The 18,636-nt window shown below is 52.6% G+C and overlaps 1 protein-coding gene across 1 annotated transcript in view; it reads right to left on the bottom strand.

Moving 5' to 3' along the window:
- The window catches only part of PITPNA (phosphatidylinositol transfer protein alpha), a 44,926-nt gene extending 27,593 nt beyond the window's left edge, over positions 1-17,333 (bottom strand). Inside the window, exons 1-4 of the mRNA XM_033185187.1 lie at positions 17,056-17,333; positions 13,089-13,119; positions 6,927-7,072; positions 3,039-3,130 (exon numbers count right to left, since the gene is read on the bottom strand). Of these exons, the coding sequence (XP_033041078.1) occupies positions 3,039-3,130; positions 6,927-7,072; positions 13,089-13,119; positions 17,056-17,075 (289 nt within the window). The 5' untranslated portion in view covers positions 17,076-17,333. The remainder of the gene's footprint in view (positions 1-3,038; positions 3,131-6,926; positions 7,073-13,088; positions 13,120-17,055) is intronic.
- Between the last annotated feature and the right edge of the window lie 1,303 nt (positions 17,334-18,636).

Raw genomic sequence — 18,636 nt, 5'->3', positions numbered from 1 at the left:
GGGTACTGATACAGAAATTATGTTTTTTTCTTTTGGCCAAGGATCAATATGTGAACTAACATTTAATGTGCAGAAAAATGCCCATGTCAGCTGCAACACTCTCCCCAGAATGACACAGAGAACAGGGGCGTCTCCCAGTTGGCACAAGCTGTGTACCCAGAACCCTGCCCCAGGCAGGGAGATGTCCACGCTATCCGTTTGCCTCGTTTATGCCAAGTTGGCTAAGGTTCTTACAACGCATGCTCGCTGTGACTCTCTTAGACATCAAGAAAATCCACCTTTGGCCCTAGACCAGACACACCCAGCCACACTGCATACTGTCTTTTTTTTTTTTTTAGACAGAGTTTTGCTCTTGTTGCCCAAGCTGGTGTGGAATGGCACGATCTCGGCTCGCTGTAACCTCTGCCTCCCGGGTTCAAGTGATTCTCCTGCCTCAGACTCCCGAGTAGCTGGGATTACAGGCACACACCACCATGCCCAGATAATTTTTGTATTTTTAGTAGAAATGGGGTTTCACCAGGTTAGCCAGGCCGGTCTTGAACTCCTGACCTCAAGTGATCTGCCCACCTCAGCCTCCCAAAGTGCTAGGATTACAGACATGAGCCACCGCACCTAGCCCTGTCTTTTAAGAACATGTGTGCATGCCTCATTTCCAAGAATCTAACTTCCGGCCCAGTGCTTAGGGAGTGGGGAGGGCTGCATTTCAGCTACAGCAAGAAAACTCTAAGGGTTACACATCCCAAACGCCACCAATGACCGCGCAATGATCACCGCGCAATGGTCACCAATGACTGCGCCACCAATGACCGTGTTCTGGATTGCAGTCATTCCCAAAGTCCACAGGATGAGGGTGACATGCATCACGTTAGGGTCACAGACTCATCAGACTGCAGGGAGTGCCAGGTGCCAACAAAGAAAGCAAGTGAAGGACGACAGGTCAGCAGAGGCTACAGGGAGGACACCGCAGCCCAACACTGTCTGTACCCACACATGGAGGCTGGCGGGAGGAAAGGTCACCCACCTCACAGACAAGTGCCAGGGGACCTCTTGGGACTCCCCAGGGTTATGAATCAGTACCAGCCTAAGCTGCCTCCCGGGTTCAAGTGATTCTCCTGCCTCAGACTCCCGCGTAGTCTGAGTCTGTTGAGGCCTAAGCCCTCCCAATAGGTCTAGTCCTAGATGGCCCTGGAAACCTAGGAATCTTGGAAAGCTAAGAATCTGAATCACCCAAATAAATCCAAGAACGTCTGGACTAGAATAGAAAGTTCTCTGTGGAGGTTCAAATCTTTCCTTTCCAGAAACTCTATGCAGGAGACTGGCCAAGATTAAGAAAATAATTCCACTCTATCCTCAACTACAGAACATGCTGTTTCAGCAGAAGCCACAGTTCATTCATATGATGGAACACTATGCAGTTATTATAAATAAAAATACAAAAAAAACAACAGGCCGGGCGCGGTGGCTCAAGCCTGTAATCCCAGCACTTTGGGAGGCCGAGACGGGCGGATCACGAGGTCAGGAGATCGAGACCATCCTGGCTAACACGGTGAAACCCCGTCTCTACCAAAAAATACAAAAAACTAGCCGAGCGAGGTGGCGGGCGCCTGTAGTCCCAGCTACTCAGGAGGCTGAGGCAGGAGAATGGTGTAAACCCGGGAGGTGGAGCTTGCAGTGAGCTGAGATCCGGCCACGGCACTCCAGCCCGGGTGACAGAGCGAGACTCCGTCTTAAAAAAAAAAAAACAAAAAACAAAAAACAACAAACACCAGACACCTTAGTGACGGGAAAAATGTTCTCTATTGACTGAAGAAAAATGAGAAACTTAGGCCAGGCACGGTGGCTCATGCCTGTAATGCCACACTTTGGGAGGCCAAGGTGGGAGGATCACTTGAGCCCAGGAATTTGAGACCAGCGTGGGCAACATGGTGAGACCACATTTCTACAAACAAACAAACAAAAAAACTAGCCGGACATGATGGTACACGCCTATAGTCCCAGCTATTTGGGAGGCTGAGGCAGAAGGATCACTTCAGGCTGGGAGGTTAAGGCTGTAGTGAGCTGTGGTTGTGCCACTGGACACCAGCCTGGACAACAGAGTGAGACAAAAAAAGCAATTAAAAAATTAGTTATCATATTAGTAATCCCAGCACTTTGGAAGGCTGAGGCGTGTGGATCACTTGAAGTCAGGAGTTCGAGACCAGCCTGGCCAACATGGTGAAAACCCATCTCTACTAAAAATACAAAAATTAGCTGGGCATGGTGGTGGGCGCCTGTAATCCCAGCTACTTGTATGGCTGAGGCACGAGAATCGCTTGAACCCGGGAGGCGGAGGAGGCTGCAGTGAGCTGAGATTGTGCCATTGCTCTTCAGCCTGGGTGACAGAGCCAGGCTCCACCTCAAAAAAAAAAAAAAAAAAAAATTAGTAATGATCTAAAATTTGTCTACAAAATGTGTCTGGGTCAGGTGCAGTGGCTCACATCTGTAATCACAGCACTTTGGGAGGGCAAGGTGGGCGGATCACCTGAGGTCAGGAGTTCAAGACCAGCCTAGGCTCCATCTCTACTAAAATACAAAAAAAATTAGCCAGGTGTGGTGGTGTGCGCCTGTAATCCCAGCTACTTGGGAGGCTGAGGCAGCAGAAATGCTTGAACCCAGGAGCCAGAGTTTGCAGTGAGCCGAGATCATGCCACTGCACTCCAGCCTAGGCAACAGAGTGAGACTTCATCTCCAAAAAAATGAACAAATAAATAAAAACAAAAATGACTAGAAAAATATACTAAAATCTTATCATGAATAACAACAATCAGAATTACTACAGCATCCCCAAGTGAGAGACTGGCTGTATGCTCTCAGGCCATGACGACTGCTGCTTCCCACCCGGTTGTCCACCACGTTGTGCTGGACACAGCACTGCTACCCACCATCAGCTGGAAGCGGCCCCAGCCTGACCCTTTCCCTGACCTCATCTGGAACATGCAGGTGGGACACAGAGCCCTGCTGCTCCCCCGCCCGGCCAATGTGGCCACGTCTGCACTCACCGGTTCTGCAATAAGGGTAGGCATTCCACGCTTTCTCGTGTATATTCAGGGCTCCCTCTGGGGCCAGCATTCGAACAAACGTGGGTACTTTGCTATAGTGGGGAAAAAAGGGATTATAAATAGAGATGGAAGAGAGAAAGGAGACAAGAGGCTTTTCAGATCCAGCTTCTTCATGGGGAGTTGACAAGCAAGTTTCCATGAGATGAGCAGGTTACTGGTAGGAGTGAGAAGTTACCTGTCAGAGCCTGACACCCCACCTTGGCTGGTTCCTAACACGTACCCACAACGTGCCCCACCAGCCACCAGAAACAGAATGGCACAGCAGACCCCAGGCTACCTGCTGTGGCTTATCACCCATTCCATCAGCACTACACATTTTTCCAGAGGTCGCTGGGCCCAGGGCATTATACTACAAGGTGCGAGAAAAACATACAAAGGAGAGATGCTTCCAAGCATGAACCAGTCTGGGTTTACCAGCCAGGGTGACTGGCTGACTAACTTGGGTATAGGATCCAGGATTATCTGATCTGCTTTCATCAGCTCTGAGAGGCCAGGAGGGCCTCAGACCCAATTTGTCTCTTAGGACAAAATATTTTCTTCCACTCAATTCTTTTTTCTTCTTCTTGTTCTTTTTTTTTTTGACAGAGAGTCCCCTTCCATCGCCCAGCCTGGGGTGCAGTGGTGCGATCTCGGCTCACTGCAAGCTCCGCCTCCCGGGTTCAAGCGATTCTCCTGCCTCAGCCTCCTGAGTTGCTGGGATTATAGGCACGTGCCACTATGCCCAGCTAACTTCTGTATTTTTAGTAGAGACAGGGTTTCACCACGTTGGCCAGGCTGGTCTTGAACTCCTGACCTTGTGATCCACTCACTTCAGCCTCCCAACATGCTGGGATTACAGGCGTGAGCCACCGCGCCCAGCCATCCTTGGTTTCCAATGGATAATCTATCCAGTCTTTGGCAAGCTCTGGCAACCTCATTAGCTTTAGTGCCTCAGGCCTAAGACAGAGCGAACTAGAGCAAACAGCTAACCTGGAGCACTTGGGGCGACCTCTGTGATTCAGAACTCACTGCCATCCCAATTCAGGCCAGTATTTCTAGGTCCAGGCATGGGGACACACAGAGAAACAAACAGATGTGGCTCCCACCCTCAAGGAGTTTCTGGTCTACTGGGGCGTGTAACTAGACGAGGCCAAGCACAACACGGTAAGTTCATGCCATAATGGGGTGGGCACAGGGCCCTGGGCGGCGGAGTGCTGTGAGAACACAAGGGGGACATGCAGTGCACCGGGCATGCTCTGCAGGGAAAGTCAGGATGAACCAATGCATGGAACAGAGAGTGGGGCTAAGCTAAGAGACAGAAGGGGGTGGGGTGGGAAAAGCTGTAGAAAAGAGGGAGAAGTTTCGAGTAACCTGTGCAGGTACAAGGTGGGGAGTTCGAGACACTTGAAGCTGGATCCTAAAAGAATTTTGTTTTTTTTGAGACAGGGTCTCACTCTGTCGCCCAGGCTGGAGTGCGGTGGTGTGACCATGGCTCACTGGCAGCCTTGACTTCCTGGGCTCAGGTAGCTGGGACAACAGGTGCACACCACTATGCCTGGCTCATTTTTGTATTTTCTGGTAGAGACAGCGTCTTGCGATGTTGCCCAGGCTGGCTAAAAGGTCCTATAAGTTATGTCAGAGAGCACGGACTTCATCGCGAAGGCAAAGGGAAGCCGTCGGTAGCTGTGGCACTGGGAGTGACAGATCATCCAGACTGAACACTTGAAGCAGTGCAGAGAACTGGAAGGCAGGGAGACTCAGTAGAAGCTGCTGTAGTAATCCAGGCAAGAGAAGGCAAGGAAGGGACATGTTCGAGACACCAAGGAGATGGAGTCAGCAGGACTTGATGTGATATGAAGGACGAGTGCGTGTGTGTGTGTGTGTGTGGTGGGGGGCGGGCTCTGTTTTCTGATTTGGGCAGCCAGATGGCTGATACAGTCAAGTTTCTCTTGTCACCATGGGAAGACGTAGCGGCGGCAGTCACTGCTGGCCTTTTCTTTCTTTTTTTTTTTAGAAGACAGGCAGGATTTCACTCTGTGGCCCAGGCTGGAGTACAGCGGCGTGACCATGGCTCACTGCGGCCTTGACCTCCTGGGCTCAGGTGATCCTCCCACCTCAGCTTCCTGAGTAGATGGGATTACAGGCACCCGCCACCACACCTGGCTAATTTTGTTTATTTTTTGTAGAGACAGAGTCTCACTATGTTGCCCAGGCTGGTCTCAAACTCCTGAACTCAAATGATCTGCCCGCCTTGGCCTCACAAAGCGCTGGGATTACAGGCGTGAGTCCCCGAAGCGCCCAGCCAGGTCCCACCTTTTATATGTAGAGACCTTGTCTCTGTCACTTTGGTTGGACCAACTTAGTCTTGAGGAAACAACTGGTCCTTTCTACCTAAAATACCAATTCACCATCTCTTTTCAAAATCCTCTTTAAGAAATACAAATACCAGAGGAGGAGCAATAGAGACATGGAGAAAAAGTGTGCTGGCAAGGAGACTGAGTGATGGCGAGGTTCCTCCCCGCTGCACAGCACTGCTCTCCTCGCACCCCGGCACTGAGGTCCTGGACCCTCTGGCGTTAGTACACTGACACCATCAAAGTGACAGACCACAGTGAAGTTGGGCTTTTCCCAAATGAAAGTCAACTGATTTCAGTTCAGTTCAGAGACTAGAAATTAACATCGAGGTTTCAGTTTCACCGCAGTGTGGATGGACTTAATGTCACTGAACTGGATACTTAAAAACGGTCACAACGGTGAATTTTATGCTATGTGTACTTTATCACAATTTTTTTTTTTTTTTTGAGACGGAGTCTGGCTGTGTCGCCCAGGCTGGAGTGCAGTGGCGCGATCTCGGCTAGTGCACTGCAAGCTCCGCCTCCCGGGTTCCCACCATTCTCCCGCCTCAGCCTCCGAGTAGCTGGGACTACAGGCGCCGCCACCACGCCCGGCTAGTTTTTTATATTTTTAGTAGAGACGGGGTTTCACCATGTTAGCCAGGATGGTCTCGATCTCCTGACCTCGTGATCCGCCCGCCTCGGCCTCCCAAAGTGCTGGGATGACAGGCTTGAGCCACCGCGCCCGGCCTATCACAATTTTTAAAAAGACTCAGGTTTACCTTTTCCAGTTCTGGAGAGCTGCTAAAACTAGCTTGGTTTGACTTCCATTCAAGCTGATGTATGATTAATATCATCAATGCCCTCTGGGTCTGCTCACAGTTTACTGAAGTATTACTCTTTTGGTTAGGGATTCAGCAAATTTGTGTAGTTTGATATGGATTCCAGTACACAAATCAGTTCAAGCTTCACTTAAAAATACTAATGCCTTTGATCCAAAGAGAGGTACCAAAATTTCTCTGGTAACCGATTTCACAGTATCAGAATTTAAAATCCTACCGGCCCAGCAACTCTAGGAATTCAGTTTTAGGAATCTTTGCTAAATGTCTGCGTATACAAGGACAGCAGAAGATTTACACAGGAGTTTTACTGGATGATGTAGGCATCCGGAAATGACTGACACACGCATCAGGAGAGGAGGGCTAGACAACCTGCAGCACAGCTGTACCCCATGACACTGTGACCCCTACGTGGGCTTCAGAGACTGAGGCAGACAGAACAGGCTGAGAGAGGCAGTCGTGATAAGTAACCAAAGACAATAGAATAGTATATTCCCATCTATATAAATGTGAGTATAACATTTATATAGTCAGTATATAACTATTAACATTAGTTGTTAAACTATAACAATTAGTATAAGTCCATCTATATAAAACAATACAGGAAATAACACTCACTTACACACACACACACACACACGAAAGCCAGCATCCAGCCCACTGCCCGCGCTGCATACCTCTGCAAGTGGTAGATCTTGTGTGTGTACTGGCCTTTCTCACCGTCCTTCTCATAGGGCTCATTCACCAGGACCTCCACGCCTTCACCACCACCCGTTTCATTTTTACTGGCCTCAGCCACAGAATACAGCTGCCCTACTTGATACTAAAGGAACAGAGACAGATGTTATTCTCAACACAGACTCTTCTCAATGGTTACACATAATCCAGCTGCCAGTTAGTGTTTAATTGGATCACCCTGGGGTCTCCTCATGCAGGAGCTCACTCTGGAAGTTTCCCATCAGGCCTTGCCCAAATCCACCCAAAGCAACAGAGAATGCTGCTCCATGGCCCCTCCTGACCCATCAGACATGTTTATTTCATCCTTCTCATTTTCACATCATCCATCAGGGTTTATTTTTATTTTATTTTATTTTTTTGGTAGAGACAGGGTCTTGCTATGTTGCTCAGGCTGCTCTCAAACTCCTGGTCTCAAGCCATCCTCCCACTTTGGCCTCCCAAAGTGCTGACATTGTAAGTAGGAGCCACTGTTCCCAGCCAATCTGTCAGGATTTAAAGAGGCAGGTGAATCTACTTAACCTCACACCACCAAGCAGAAAACAGATTACAGAGTCCAAAGGAGCTTTTGTGCTGAACCTACTTCCGGTATTAAGACCCCGGAAGATCTGGGTTGGTTGCTAGAAATCACTTGATCTCACTCATTTAAATAGATCCTAAGATATGATTTCTTGTCAAAGAAAGGTGCTCAGCGCTCTGTGAAATCCACAACCTCGATGGTAAAACTGGTTCATCTACTTGCTTCTTCTCCAGTGTTAGGCCTCTCCTCACCCCGCAAGTAGCTCTTTCAGGCAATGAAACCTCTTGACACTTTCCAGATTCCTGGTGGGGCCGAAGCAAGTATTCCTCCTTCCCACATTAGATATTACAGATTCCTGCCCCACAGTCTGTGCCAGCTGGGTACACCCTTTGTGTTGGCACTTACTACACGGCAAAAGCCTAGTTTTCCTTTATTTGGGTCACATGCCACCCTATCAAGTCACCAGTCAACATGATTGGCCTCCTCTGACCCTGTCAGGATGGCTGTGTTAGGGCCAAGGACCTAGGTAGTGCCCGGACTCAGTCCTTCTGCCCTCTTCTCTGAAAAGCCGTCCAGAGGAGGAAACAAGGTGAAAAGAAAATGAACAGCAACATTTGACGCAGGAAGTTATATCTACACCAACAGATGTGTCTTTCCTACCACAGCCTGTGCCTATCAGGCGTGACAGCTTAGGGAGTATGAGACAAAGGGAAAAAGCTACGGGATTACCCCACATGCTGTAGGGGTGCAGGGGGGACAAAGGGTTTCCTCGAGCTCTACGTCCTCTCCCCCAACTCCTGGTACCCCTGGAGGGGAAGGCCAGGGTGTTTCTCTCTCTCTCTTTTTTTTTTTGTTTAGACAGAGTCTTGCTCTGTCGCCAGGCTGGAGTGCAGTGGTGCGATCTTGGCTCATGGCAACCTCCACCTCCTGGGTTCAAGCAATTCTCCTGCCTCAGCCTCCCAAGTAGCTGGGATTACAGGCACCGGGTTTTTCTCTCTTTGAGATTAAAACAGAAAGGATATATCTCTAGGCAGCTGCCACTTAAATCACTGCTTGCAACAGCAGGGAACAGAGGCAGCTTCCAGAGCTGCTTCGCCTCAAACCTAGAAACCTGTTCTACCAGGCAGCTTCCTAAGCACTGCAGGGAAATTTCTGGGCAAAATCTGGAAGGTGAAGCAGAGGACCAGGACAATTCACTGCTCACCAAAAGGCTGAAAGAGCCCTAACTTTCAAAGCAAATTCCAGAACAAAATGCCATGAAAAGGGGCAAGCAATCAAGGCTCAGTTAAATCCATAAAGAGGAACATTTGGATGAAAGCCAGTCACCTCGACCTTGCTAATCCTAAGCTGCATCAGTGCTGCCTCAATGCCTCCTGGAGCCCCAAGCTGTCCTTGTGCCTTTCCAAGTCCACCACCTAGCTAGGCACACATGAAAACCCATCAAGGGGTCAGGGCTTGGCTGAGCCAGGGGTGCCTAAGAAGGAGCAGAAACTCCGTTTCAGAGAAGAGTCGTAAGAACATCTAACCACTGACTCAGCAATTCTAAAGGACAGGCTGGGGAGAGGGCCTGGTGCAGGGGACGAGGTTCCTGGCTAGTGGTGCCACTTGGGAAGGGGGCCCCCAGGCAGAGACTCATCGCCTTGGTTTCTCCTTCAGCTGCAGGAATCAGAGGGCAGGTTCTAAGAGGATCAGCCTGTTGGCTGGCATCTTCCCCCTTTAATCTCTCTTGATAGTCTGATCCTTTAATCCCAATGAGACAAGTGAAGGCAGTTTTGTGAATCTAAAGGGGTAAGGAAGACTGGCCTGCACAAGCCACAAGTGAAGGGCGCTTTTCACGTTACACAGTTTCTTTTGGCACAGCTGCTCTGCCCCCCGGGAAAGCAGCCAGACTCAGATGGGGCGGAGATAGGAGGAGTGCGGGGGTCAGATCATTAAACCAGATTTTAAAAAACTCCAAGAAGACTGGGGCTCCAGCCTCCTCAGACCTACGATGATGTTCCTTGCTCTTGAGATTTGTTCGCTTGTCCCAAAGAACTAACTCATTCAACTAAGGAAAACAGAGACTCCACCACTTTGGCACTCTGGGAGGGGGAGCCCAGTGGGTGGGCCTGAAATACGATATGAAACATGTCACAAACAACAGTGCGGCACTGGTCCCACCAACACGGCCCTGTCAGGCTGGGTACCAGAGGGAGAATGGTGCCACGAATCTCTGCAAACAAGAAGTAAAGCAGCCTGGCCGGCCTGCGCCAGGAAGCACTGGTGGACACACGCACGTCACACAGCCAGGGCATTCTCACTGTGCTGCGCGATGCCTGGACACTCAGTGTTAGACCAAAGGCTCTGGCCACCCAGAAGCTAATTCTGCCCCCAAAACACTGCTGCAGGCCATCAGAATGATTACACAGGCATGACCTTCTCTTTCTCTTTCTTCACATTTCCCCCTAAATCAGAAAACTGCAAGGGCCTCAAGTCATGGCCTCCAATTTAGGAAGCGAATCCACCAGCCACATGGCGCTGAGCTGTTCCCATAGGAATTGTGAGTCAGGATGGGGTTATTGACAAAGACTCTGAGAAGGTTGATCATGGCTGGGTGCAGTGGCTCACGCCTGTAATCCCAGCACTTTGGGAGGCCGAGGTGGGTGGATCACGAGGTCAGGAGATCGAGACCATCCTGGCTAACAGGGTGAAACCCCATCTCTACTAAAACTACAAAAAAATTAGTCAGGCGTGGTGGCGGGCACCTGTAGTCCTAGCTACTCGGGAGGCTGAGGCAGGAGAATGGTGTGAACCTGGGAGGCGGAGCTTGCAGTGAGCCGAGATCTGGCCACTGCACTCCAGCCTGGGCAACAGAGCGAGACTCCGTCTCAAAAAAAAAAAAAGAAGGTTGATCGTGACTTGTTTCTTCTTCAGCCTTCCCCTGCAAGATTTTTCTAATTCTTTGAAACTAAGTTCTGCCTCAACCCTACCCAGGCCACGTGGTACTTTCTTGTCAGTGGTTTCCTGCTGAGAACGGGCTGACCACCGCCAGGCAGACAGCTGAATCCTGATCAGCATTCACTTCCCATCGCTTCTCAGCCTTTTGGCTAAGATCAAGTGTAGCATTCACTTCCCAAACTTCTGCTCAGACTTAGGCTCTGACTACCCGACTCCACCCCACCACTTCCTCAATGCTGCAGAAAAACCACCACAAGCGAAAACCCGCCAGCTGTGGCCGCTGTCAAGGTGGAGGTTCCCCTTTCCTTCCAGTCTTGGCCCCACCATCAGCCATCAGTGTTAGGCCCTCCAGCCTTACTCCAAGAGCAGCCCCAGGGGCTCCAGGACAGCCTGGCCCTCCTTGGTCTGCAGCCCTTCATTCCATCAAGAAACTCCCTATCAAAGGATCCATTTCACCCCCATCACCACGCCGAGGAAATCCCGAGTTCCTAACGATCAGGGTGGGATCATCCTGTACAGCAGAGAAGACGTCACTGGACTCCTCCCCAAGAGCTGAGTTTGAGGGCGAGGGACATGCTGGGCCTTCCTGCTTGGCCTTCTGGTTTGGAAAATCATTGCTTGCTATTTTTAATAAAGACAGCACAGGCTGGGTGAAGTGGCTGATGTCGGTAATCCCAGCACTCTGGGAGGCTGAGGCAGGAGGACTGCTTGAGGCAAGACCAGCCTGGACAACACAGTGAGACTCTATCTCCACTATTTAAAAGAAATATTATAAAATTTAAAAAAAGCAGACAGCATGGCCAAAGCAGGTGGGTTAACAAGACCCTTTCCAAGCCAACACCTGTTAGCCCAGGCACCTGGTTCTCAGGCCCCAGGTACATCCCCAGTGCCTAACAGGGATCAGAGCCACCTACCCAGTCATTCCCTCATTTTCCCAGATTCCCAGGTTCCCCAGTCTCGTTTCTCTTTTCTGCCCTTCCCAGAACCCCCAGATCATGGTCAGGGCCCACCTCTGGCCCCTCCCCGGATCCCCACAGCTCTTATCGGGTATGTAGCCCACTCCTGGAGGCAATCCTCTAAAGGGCCAATGTCTGCCCACCCCTCTCGGGGGCCAACAAGCCTGGATGTGTCTCAGCTAAATGTGCTGCAGGCTCTGTTGGCCTGATTTCATTTTTCAAAGGTCCAGTTCATATTTGGAACAGAGTGGAAGTTATCACAGGAGCTTCATGCTGACACTGCAGGAAAGAGAGACGAAGCCCAGGGACTGAGGGCACTATACTGGCTGATGAACCTCACCCAAACTCGAGTTTAACTGGAAGCTGGGGTGGGGTGGACTGCGCCAGGAGAGGAGAGTGGAAGCAGCTCAGGGAAAGAGTGAGACAAGGGAGGTTCCGTGACAGTTTTCTGTTGTCCAAGAGACTGACTCTGAGTCAGCATGGCCTATGAACCTTCTTACAGCAAATCCTGCTGCCAGATCCCCACGTACAAGGATGTCAGACCCAGGAACTATAAAAGGACAGAGGGCAAGTCAAGCCTATTTCTTATCCCTTGCCCTTTGTAAATGGAGGGTTCTGTGTCTTGGTCTTTCCAGCAAAGACCATCGTGGTCAGTCCATCGTAACTAGGGAGGGCCTCAAGAGATTTCCTGCCCTGCTGGTTTGCTGCACAACCAGAAAGAGCCATGCACGCTTGCCAGCTGAGTCATGGAGGTCCCAGAAATGCATACACTTGATCCCATCAATAATGTGTCCCCGGCCGGGCGCGGTGGCTCAAGCCTGTAATCCCAGCACTTTGGGAGGCCGAGACGGGCGGATCACGAGGATAGGGGATCGAGACCATCCTGGCTAACACAGTGAAACCCCGTCTCTACTAAAAACTACAAAAAACTAGCCGGGCGAGGTGGCGGCGCCTGTAGTCCCAGCTACCTGGGAGGCTGAAGCAGGAGAATGGCGTGAACCCGGGAGGCGGAGCTTGCAGTGAGCTGAGATCCGGCCACAGCACTCCAGCCTGGGTGACAGAGCGAGACTCCGTCTCAAAAAAAAATAAAAAAAAATAAAAAAAAAAAAATAATGTGTCCCCGCCTGGGTGCGGTGGCTCACACCTGGAATCCCAGCACTTTGGGAGGCTGAGGCGGGCGGATCACTTGAGGTCGGGAGTTCGAGACCAGCCTGGCCAAGATGGTGAGACCCATCTCTATTAAAAATAGAAAAATTAGCCGGGTGTGATGGCACACACCTGTAATCCCAGCAACTTGGGAGGCTGAGGCAGGAGAATTGGTTGAACCCAGGAGGCAGAGGTTGCAGTGAGCCGAGATCACACCACTGCACTCCAGCTTGGGAGACAGAGCGAAACTCCGTCTCAAAAAAAAAAAAAAAAGTGTCCCCAAACATGCACAGCCCCAGCAGATAAAAGGATAAAAGGAGTCATCCAGCATACTAACAGCTTGGGGCAGGTTGCACACAGTTGCCCAGATATTAAAATTAAGTGCCATTTTCAACTGCAAGTGGCACCAGGAAAATTCACGTTGAAATCTTTATGTTAGAACAAATAAGAAAACTACATAAAAAGGATGACCACTCAGAGCCCAACTTAGCCAATGGTCACAAATAGTTACACACAACTATGGACTAGAAAGTAAAAGTACTTACCTCATCTACAGACACAGGCAGGATTACTCGACTATAAGAAAAGAAAAAGAGAGTATCAACTTTAGGCTGTGCAATCTGCTCAAGGCTCTTTAAAGCATCATCCTAAAACAGTCAGCATTCTATTGTGTAAGACACTAAACGCGGTGACGCGGTGACCCCCCCCCGTCAGCATTCTATTGTGTAAGACACTAAACTCATGACGAAACCTCCCCCCACCGCAGAGAATGGCCCTCTGAGCGCTCTGAGAACAGGACCCTCTGTGTCTCGGAAGCCTCCCAGCTAGAACCCTGCGATTCAGTCCAAACCTGGCCTCCCCCAGCTACTTCCCAGGCCTCCACCTCACGTACAGAACTGGACACATGGATGATTAACTTCACCCAAACTTGCCAACGAGTCATTCCCCAGCAGGACCTGCCAGTGAGTCTAGCAAGACAGGTTAACACAGGAGGACCTATCACGGCGAGGATTCAGACCCAAAGAAGAGGCCCTGGGGACTTACATTGCTGTGGATCCAACCTCCCAACAACAGCCCTCCAGGGGAAAGGCCAGGAAGGGACCAAGCCCCTTGAAGCCTTAATCACCCTAAGAACACATACCAGGCACCTCTGCTCGGGGCCGGATATTACAATCCAAGCTGCTACCACAAAGCCACCAATAGGGCATTCAACTTATGTCCTAAACTCCAGGAGCTATCCAAAGGAATCCCAATTTATCATTTCCTTTTCTTCTTCTCCAACCACCAATTGCTGGAGATGCCACCAATGACCTGCTGGAGAAGCCACGGCCGGCAAAGTCTTCACCAGGGTCAGAACCCCACAGAGGTGCTAGGGCTAGCAGCACTTCTCCGGGTGCCTTGCATTTGAAATGCAGGCCAACAGCCAACTCCCAGTTCAAAGCTGTGAGGCGGGAGAGCTAAGACAAAAACTCTTGGTTTTACCCATACAAGTCAAGCCAGTTCCCAAGCTTAGATGCTCGGTCCCCAGACCCTTGCTGGAATCCTCTGAGTCCTTTTGTGTCTTGCATGTGTAGTGAAGCATTAGTGAAGCATGAGCTGCTGTGCCTTCCTCATGCAGTGGGTTCACTACTCAGGCTCCTTGCTCCAGGCTGGTAAACAGCTATTTTCTAGTACCACAAAGGTCCTCCAGGAAGCAAGAAGGACATAGAGGAGTCTGAGGAAAACATCACATTAAAGGCAAGGCACCAAGCATGAAAGTAGCAGGAAGAACAAAATGGGCTCCAAATCTTTACTGCCTGCTAACAACTCCCTTCCTCCAGAGCGACTCAAATAACGTAAATCCTCCAGTTTATTGGATGCTGCCACTGAGGCTCCCCTCCCATTAGACAAAGCCAGCGGTGCAGAAAAATACTCCCGACTTGGAGGTCAGAATTTCCGCACCCTCAGAAGAAACTTCCTAGAAAACAATAAGCCTTTTATCTTCAAGAACAGCAGTCAAAATCACACCCAAGAGTTAGGAGAAATCAAATTAAATAGAATCCTGTTAGAAGAAGTGTTGGAAAAATCAACAGGGGCAACCTGCAGACGCTGGGTGGGAACCATATCTCACCCAAAAGAGAGTGACACGGGCCAATTCCTGACGGGACGCGCTGAGGCTGCTGACAGGACAGCTGCACACTCAGACACTGCCCCCTTGCTCCTCAGGAACAAAACCACGTCGGCAGCGATCGGGTACAATTCCAAAGGACAGGGCCACAGAGGAACTGCTGGGCTGGGCCTGGAGCAGGGCTCACTCTAACGTGACCTTCACTCGCACCCTTTCCAGAGGCTGCAGCGCTGCAGCCACAGCCAAGTGTCTCAGATGCCCCTGCTCCTCCCCAAGCCCCTGCCCCAGGGATGTACACCAAGGGCACAAGTCGGGCAGGAAGGAAACGCAGATGCCAGGCAGGCTCTGCATCTCCGGCACCTTGGACTTTTCCCTCGCAGGCTTCCAGGGGAGGAGAACAAAGAAGGGGAGAGGAATGTCTCTCTTCAAACCTCACTCAGATCTCTTCTGAAGGGCCCTTCCTTTCCCTGCCTGACCTTCATTTCAAAACCACAGATTTCTACAGATTCAAGGATTCATCTGGGAACAGAAAAGCGAATCAGAAGGTGGGAAAAGCCTGTCAGTCTGGGCACTGAAGATTAAAACCCAAAGTGCACCACGTTCTCCTGTTGGCATCCTAAAGTTCTTCCTCCTCACCACGAAAAGCTCCGAACCCTGGCTGAATTCACATCAGACTGGATGTCAAGAAACAGAGTGGGTGAGGCCTCAAAATAATGTTCTTCAGATCAGGTGTTCAGCTGGGATGCCATGTGGGTCTCGGCTCCCTCTGTTACCCAAACTCCACTCTGTGCCCTAAATGTCCTAAGCACCTCCAAGGAGCCAGCATGGTGGGGATGGTCAAAGTGCCTTGGCTGACGAAGTGGAAAGAGCCCTGTGCACGCCTGCCTGGCTGCCGAGAGCACCCCATAAGTTGCTCCCTTTGGCCATCCCCACTCCTGGGGCTTCTGGCCCTATGCTGCCCACTTGCCTTCCCTCCAGGAAAGCGGTTTCACTGTAAATTCTGTGCACACACGTGCGCACACACACGCACACAGAGATACGTACACACACACATCCAATCTCTCCTCTTAGGGAGGAAAAATATCCCGTGATGTTTACTTGGAACCCTGAGCTTCTACAATGGGTCAGCTGGTACTTGAAAGATTTAGTACGCCAAACATCTCCACCCGTCCCCCAGTCCCCGGGATTTCAGGAGCAAACCCATCATCCTGCAACTCCTTCCAGATGTCACCAGTTTCCCACGTACCCCTCTTCACTACTCAAGAACTCCCCACCCCCTTCACCATCTCTCCCCAGTTCACAGCTTCATGGACCCCTCAATTCCTCAAAGAATTTCCCTCTTTGCACCAAGACTGAGAATCCCGTAGAAACCAGCTGGCCCTGCCCTGGTCTCCCCCATCTCCAACAACAGGTATACTCATCCACAAACATACTCTCTTTCGGGGCCAGCCTCGACCCTGGTAACTTCCTGGCCTTCTACCCAACATTTTCTGGCCTCCTCGCCCAAGTGTCCCCAAAGTCCCAAGCAGTCATCCCAAGCTTGTTCCAAAAGCCTCCTCTTCTGCACCCGCTGCTTGAGCACCACGGTCACTCGGGCCCCCATCTCAGTCCCTTCTGCTTTATCTCCTCTAACCGTTCCCCTGTCGCCCGAGCAGGGCCCTGACTTCCTAGGCCTCCTCCTGTGTCCACTTACCACCACCCCTCACCCGATGCCTAAGACGGCCGCTCCTCCCCATCCCCATCCCAACTCCATCCCGGAGCCTGACCCACCCACCCGGCTCTCCGTGTGGACTGTTCGGCCCTCCAGCCCTCCCCACCGCCGGGAGGCCCTGCCTGCCCCGGTGCGCCTCTTCCTCGGCACCGCCTGCAGTCCCGGCTGAGCCCGCGCCCTCGGCCCGCGCAGGGCGACCCCACAGCCCTCCCAGCGCTCGGCCTCCCCTCGGCCTCCCCCAGTCCCGGGCCGGCGCTCCCTGCCCTGACCCCGTCTAGGGCCCGGCCTGGCCCTCGCTGTCCCCGGCCTCTCTTTGGGTCCACTTGGGCCTCCAAGCCCCCTGGGCCGCCTCAGGAGCCGTCCGCCCCGGTCGCTCCTCCGTGCTCGTGGGCCCCTCCATGCCCCGGCCGCCCGTCCATGCCCCGTGGTCCCCGGCTCAGATGCCGAACGCCCGGCCGCCCCTCCATGCCCCGGTTGCTCCTCCACGTCCCGGCCGCCCCTCCGTGCCCCGTGGGCCCCGCCTCAGGTGCCGCCCGCCCCGGATCCCCTCCGTCCCCGCTGGGCCCGCCTCAGGCGACCCCGTCCCTGCCGCCCCTCTGTCCATCCGGGCCCTGCGTCCCCAGCCGTGCCGTCGCCCCGGCGGTCGTCCCCACCCTCCCTCCTCCCCGCTTCCGCACAGCCGCCGGACACTCACTACTCCTTGAGCAGCACCATGTCGCTTCGCGGCTCGGTGGCTGCCCGCGGCCCGCCCGGCCTCCCGCCCGCTGCCCGCCGGCCGCTCTCCCCGTGGCCCGGCCCGGCCCGGGTGCCTGTGCGCCTTCGTCGTGGTCTGCTCCGTCCCCGCCGCCCTCGCCGCGGTCGCCGCCCCGGCTCCTGCCGCTCCGGCCTCGTCGCCTCTCGCGCCGCTGCCGACGCCGCCCGGAGCTCCGGTTCCGCAGCGCCGCGCGGGGGCGGGGCGTCTCTGCGGCAACCAGAGCGTCACACGTCGCGGTGCGCGCTGACGTCACGCGGGGCGGAGTCTTCCCGGGGCCGCCCTCCTGTCCTTAAATGGGCCGCGACGCCGGCGTCGGTTCCGAGGTGGGGACCCTTGGCGAGGGTCAGACCCGGCAGGAGGCGGAGCAGACTCTGGGGTGTCCGTCAGCGCCCTCGGTGTGAACCGCCACGGATGCACGCGGAGGCTGGCTAAGGGGCCTCCCCGGTTGAGGGAATTGAGACCCAGGAAAAGGTTGTCTCAAAAAATATTAATAGCGCGCGCGGTGGCTGACGCCTGTAATCCCAGCACTTTGGGAGGCTGGGGCAGGCGGATCACCTGAGGTCAGGATCTCGAGACCAGCCTGACCAACATAGTGAAACCCCGTCTGTACTGAAAGCACAAAAATTAGCCGGCCGTAGTGTTGGGCGCCTGTAATCCCGGCTACTCGGGAGGCTGAGGCAGGCTTGAACCCGGGAGGCGGAGGTTGCAGCGAGCCGAGATCGCGCCTGGGGGACAAGAGTGAGACTTTGTCTCCAAAAAAGAAACAGAGAAAAGAAAAGAAAAGGGCTGTGAGGCCAGGCCGGCGGCTCATGCCTATAATCCCAGGCACACCATGCCTGTAATGCAGCACTCAGGCGGGCGCATCACCTGAGGTCAGGAGTTCGAGACCACCCTGGCCAACATGGCGAAACCCCGTCTCTACTAAAAGTACAAAAATTAGCCGGGCGCGGTGGCGGGCGCCTGTAATCCCAGCTGCTCGGGAGGATGAGGCAGGAGAATCGCTTGAACGCGGGAGGCGGAGGTTGCAGTGAGCCGAGATTGCACCATCGCACTCCAGCTGGGGCGACAGAACGAAACTCTGCCTCAAAAAAAAAAAAAAAAAAAAAAAAAGGAGAATGAAAAGGGCTGTGAGAGGTGAGGCACAGGCTTGGCGGCATTACACAGGAGAGGGGCACCTAATTGAGCATCAGGGATGTAGTCAGGGAAGGCTTCCCGGAGGAAGAGATTCTCAGCTCTGCAGAGGGCTTTGGAGAAGAGCATAGCAGGCAGAGTGAATGCAAAGGCTGGAGGCAAGTGGGAGAGCATGTGCATTTGGAGAACTGACAAGTGAGTGGAACAGAACGTTTCAGGGCTGAGCAGCTCCATAGGGGAGGGTTCCTGGTGGGTGATGATAAGGTATTTGGAGTCCACCCTAAGGGTGATGGGAGGGCATATAAGGGCTCTGAACAATGACATGAGCGGGTGTCCTGGGTGAAGGCTCACTCTAGTGGTTGGGTGGACAGAGGGGATGGAGTACCAGAG

The sequence above is a fragment of the Trachypithecus francoisi genome, unplaced genomic scaffold (assembly GCF_009764315.1).
Source record: "Trachypithecus francoisi isolate TF-2019V2 unplaced genomic scaffold, Tfra_2.0 Lachesis_group20, whole genome shotgun sequence".
In the NCBI taxonomy this organism is placed as follows: domain Eukaryota; kingdom Metazoa; phylum Chordata; class Mammalia; order Primates; family Cercopithecidae; genus Trachypithecus; species Trachypithecus francoisi.
The sequence above is the reverse complement of the archived record's forward strand: the minus strand, read 5'-3'. Positions and strand labels throughout refer to the sequence as shown.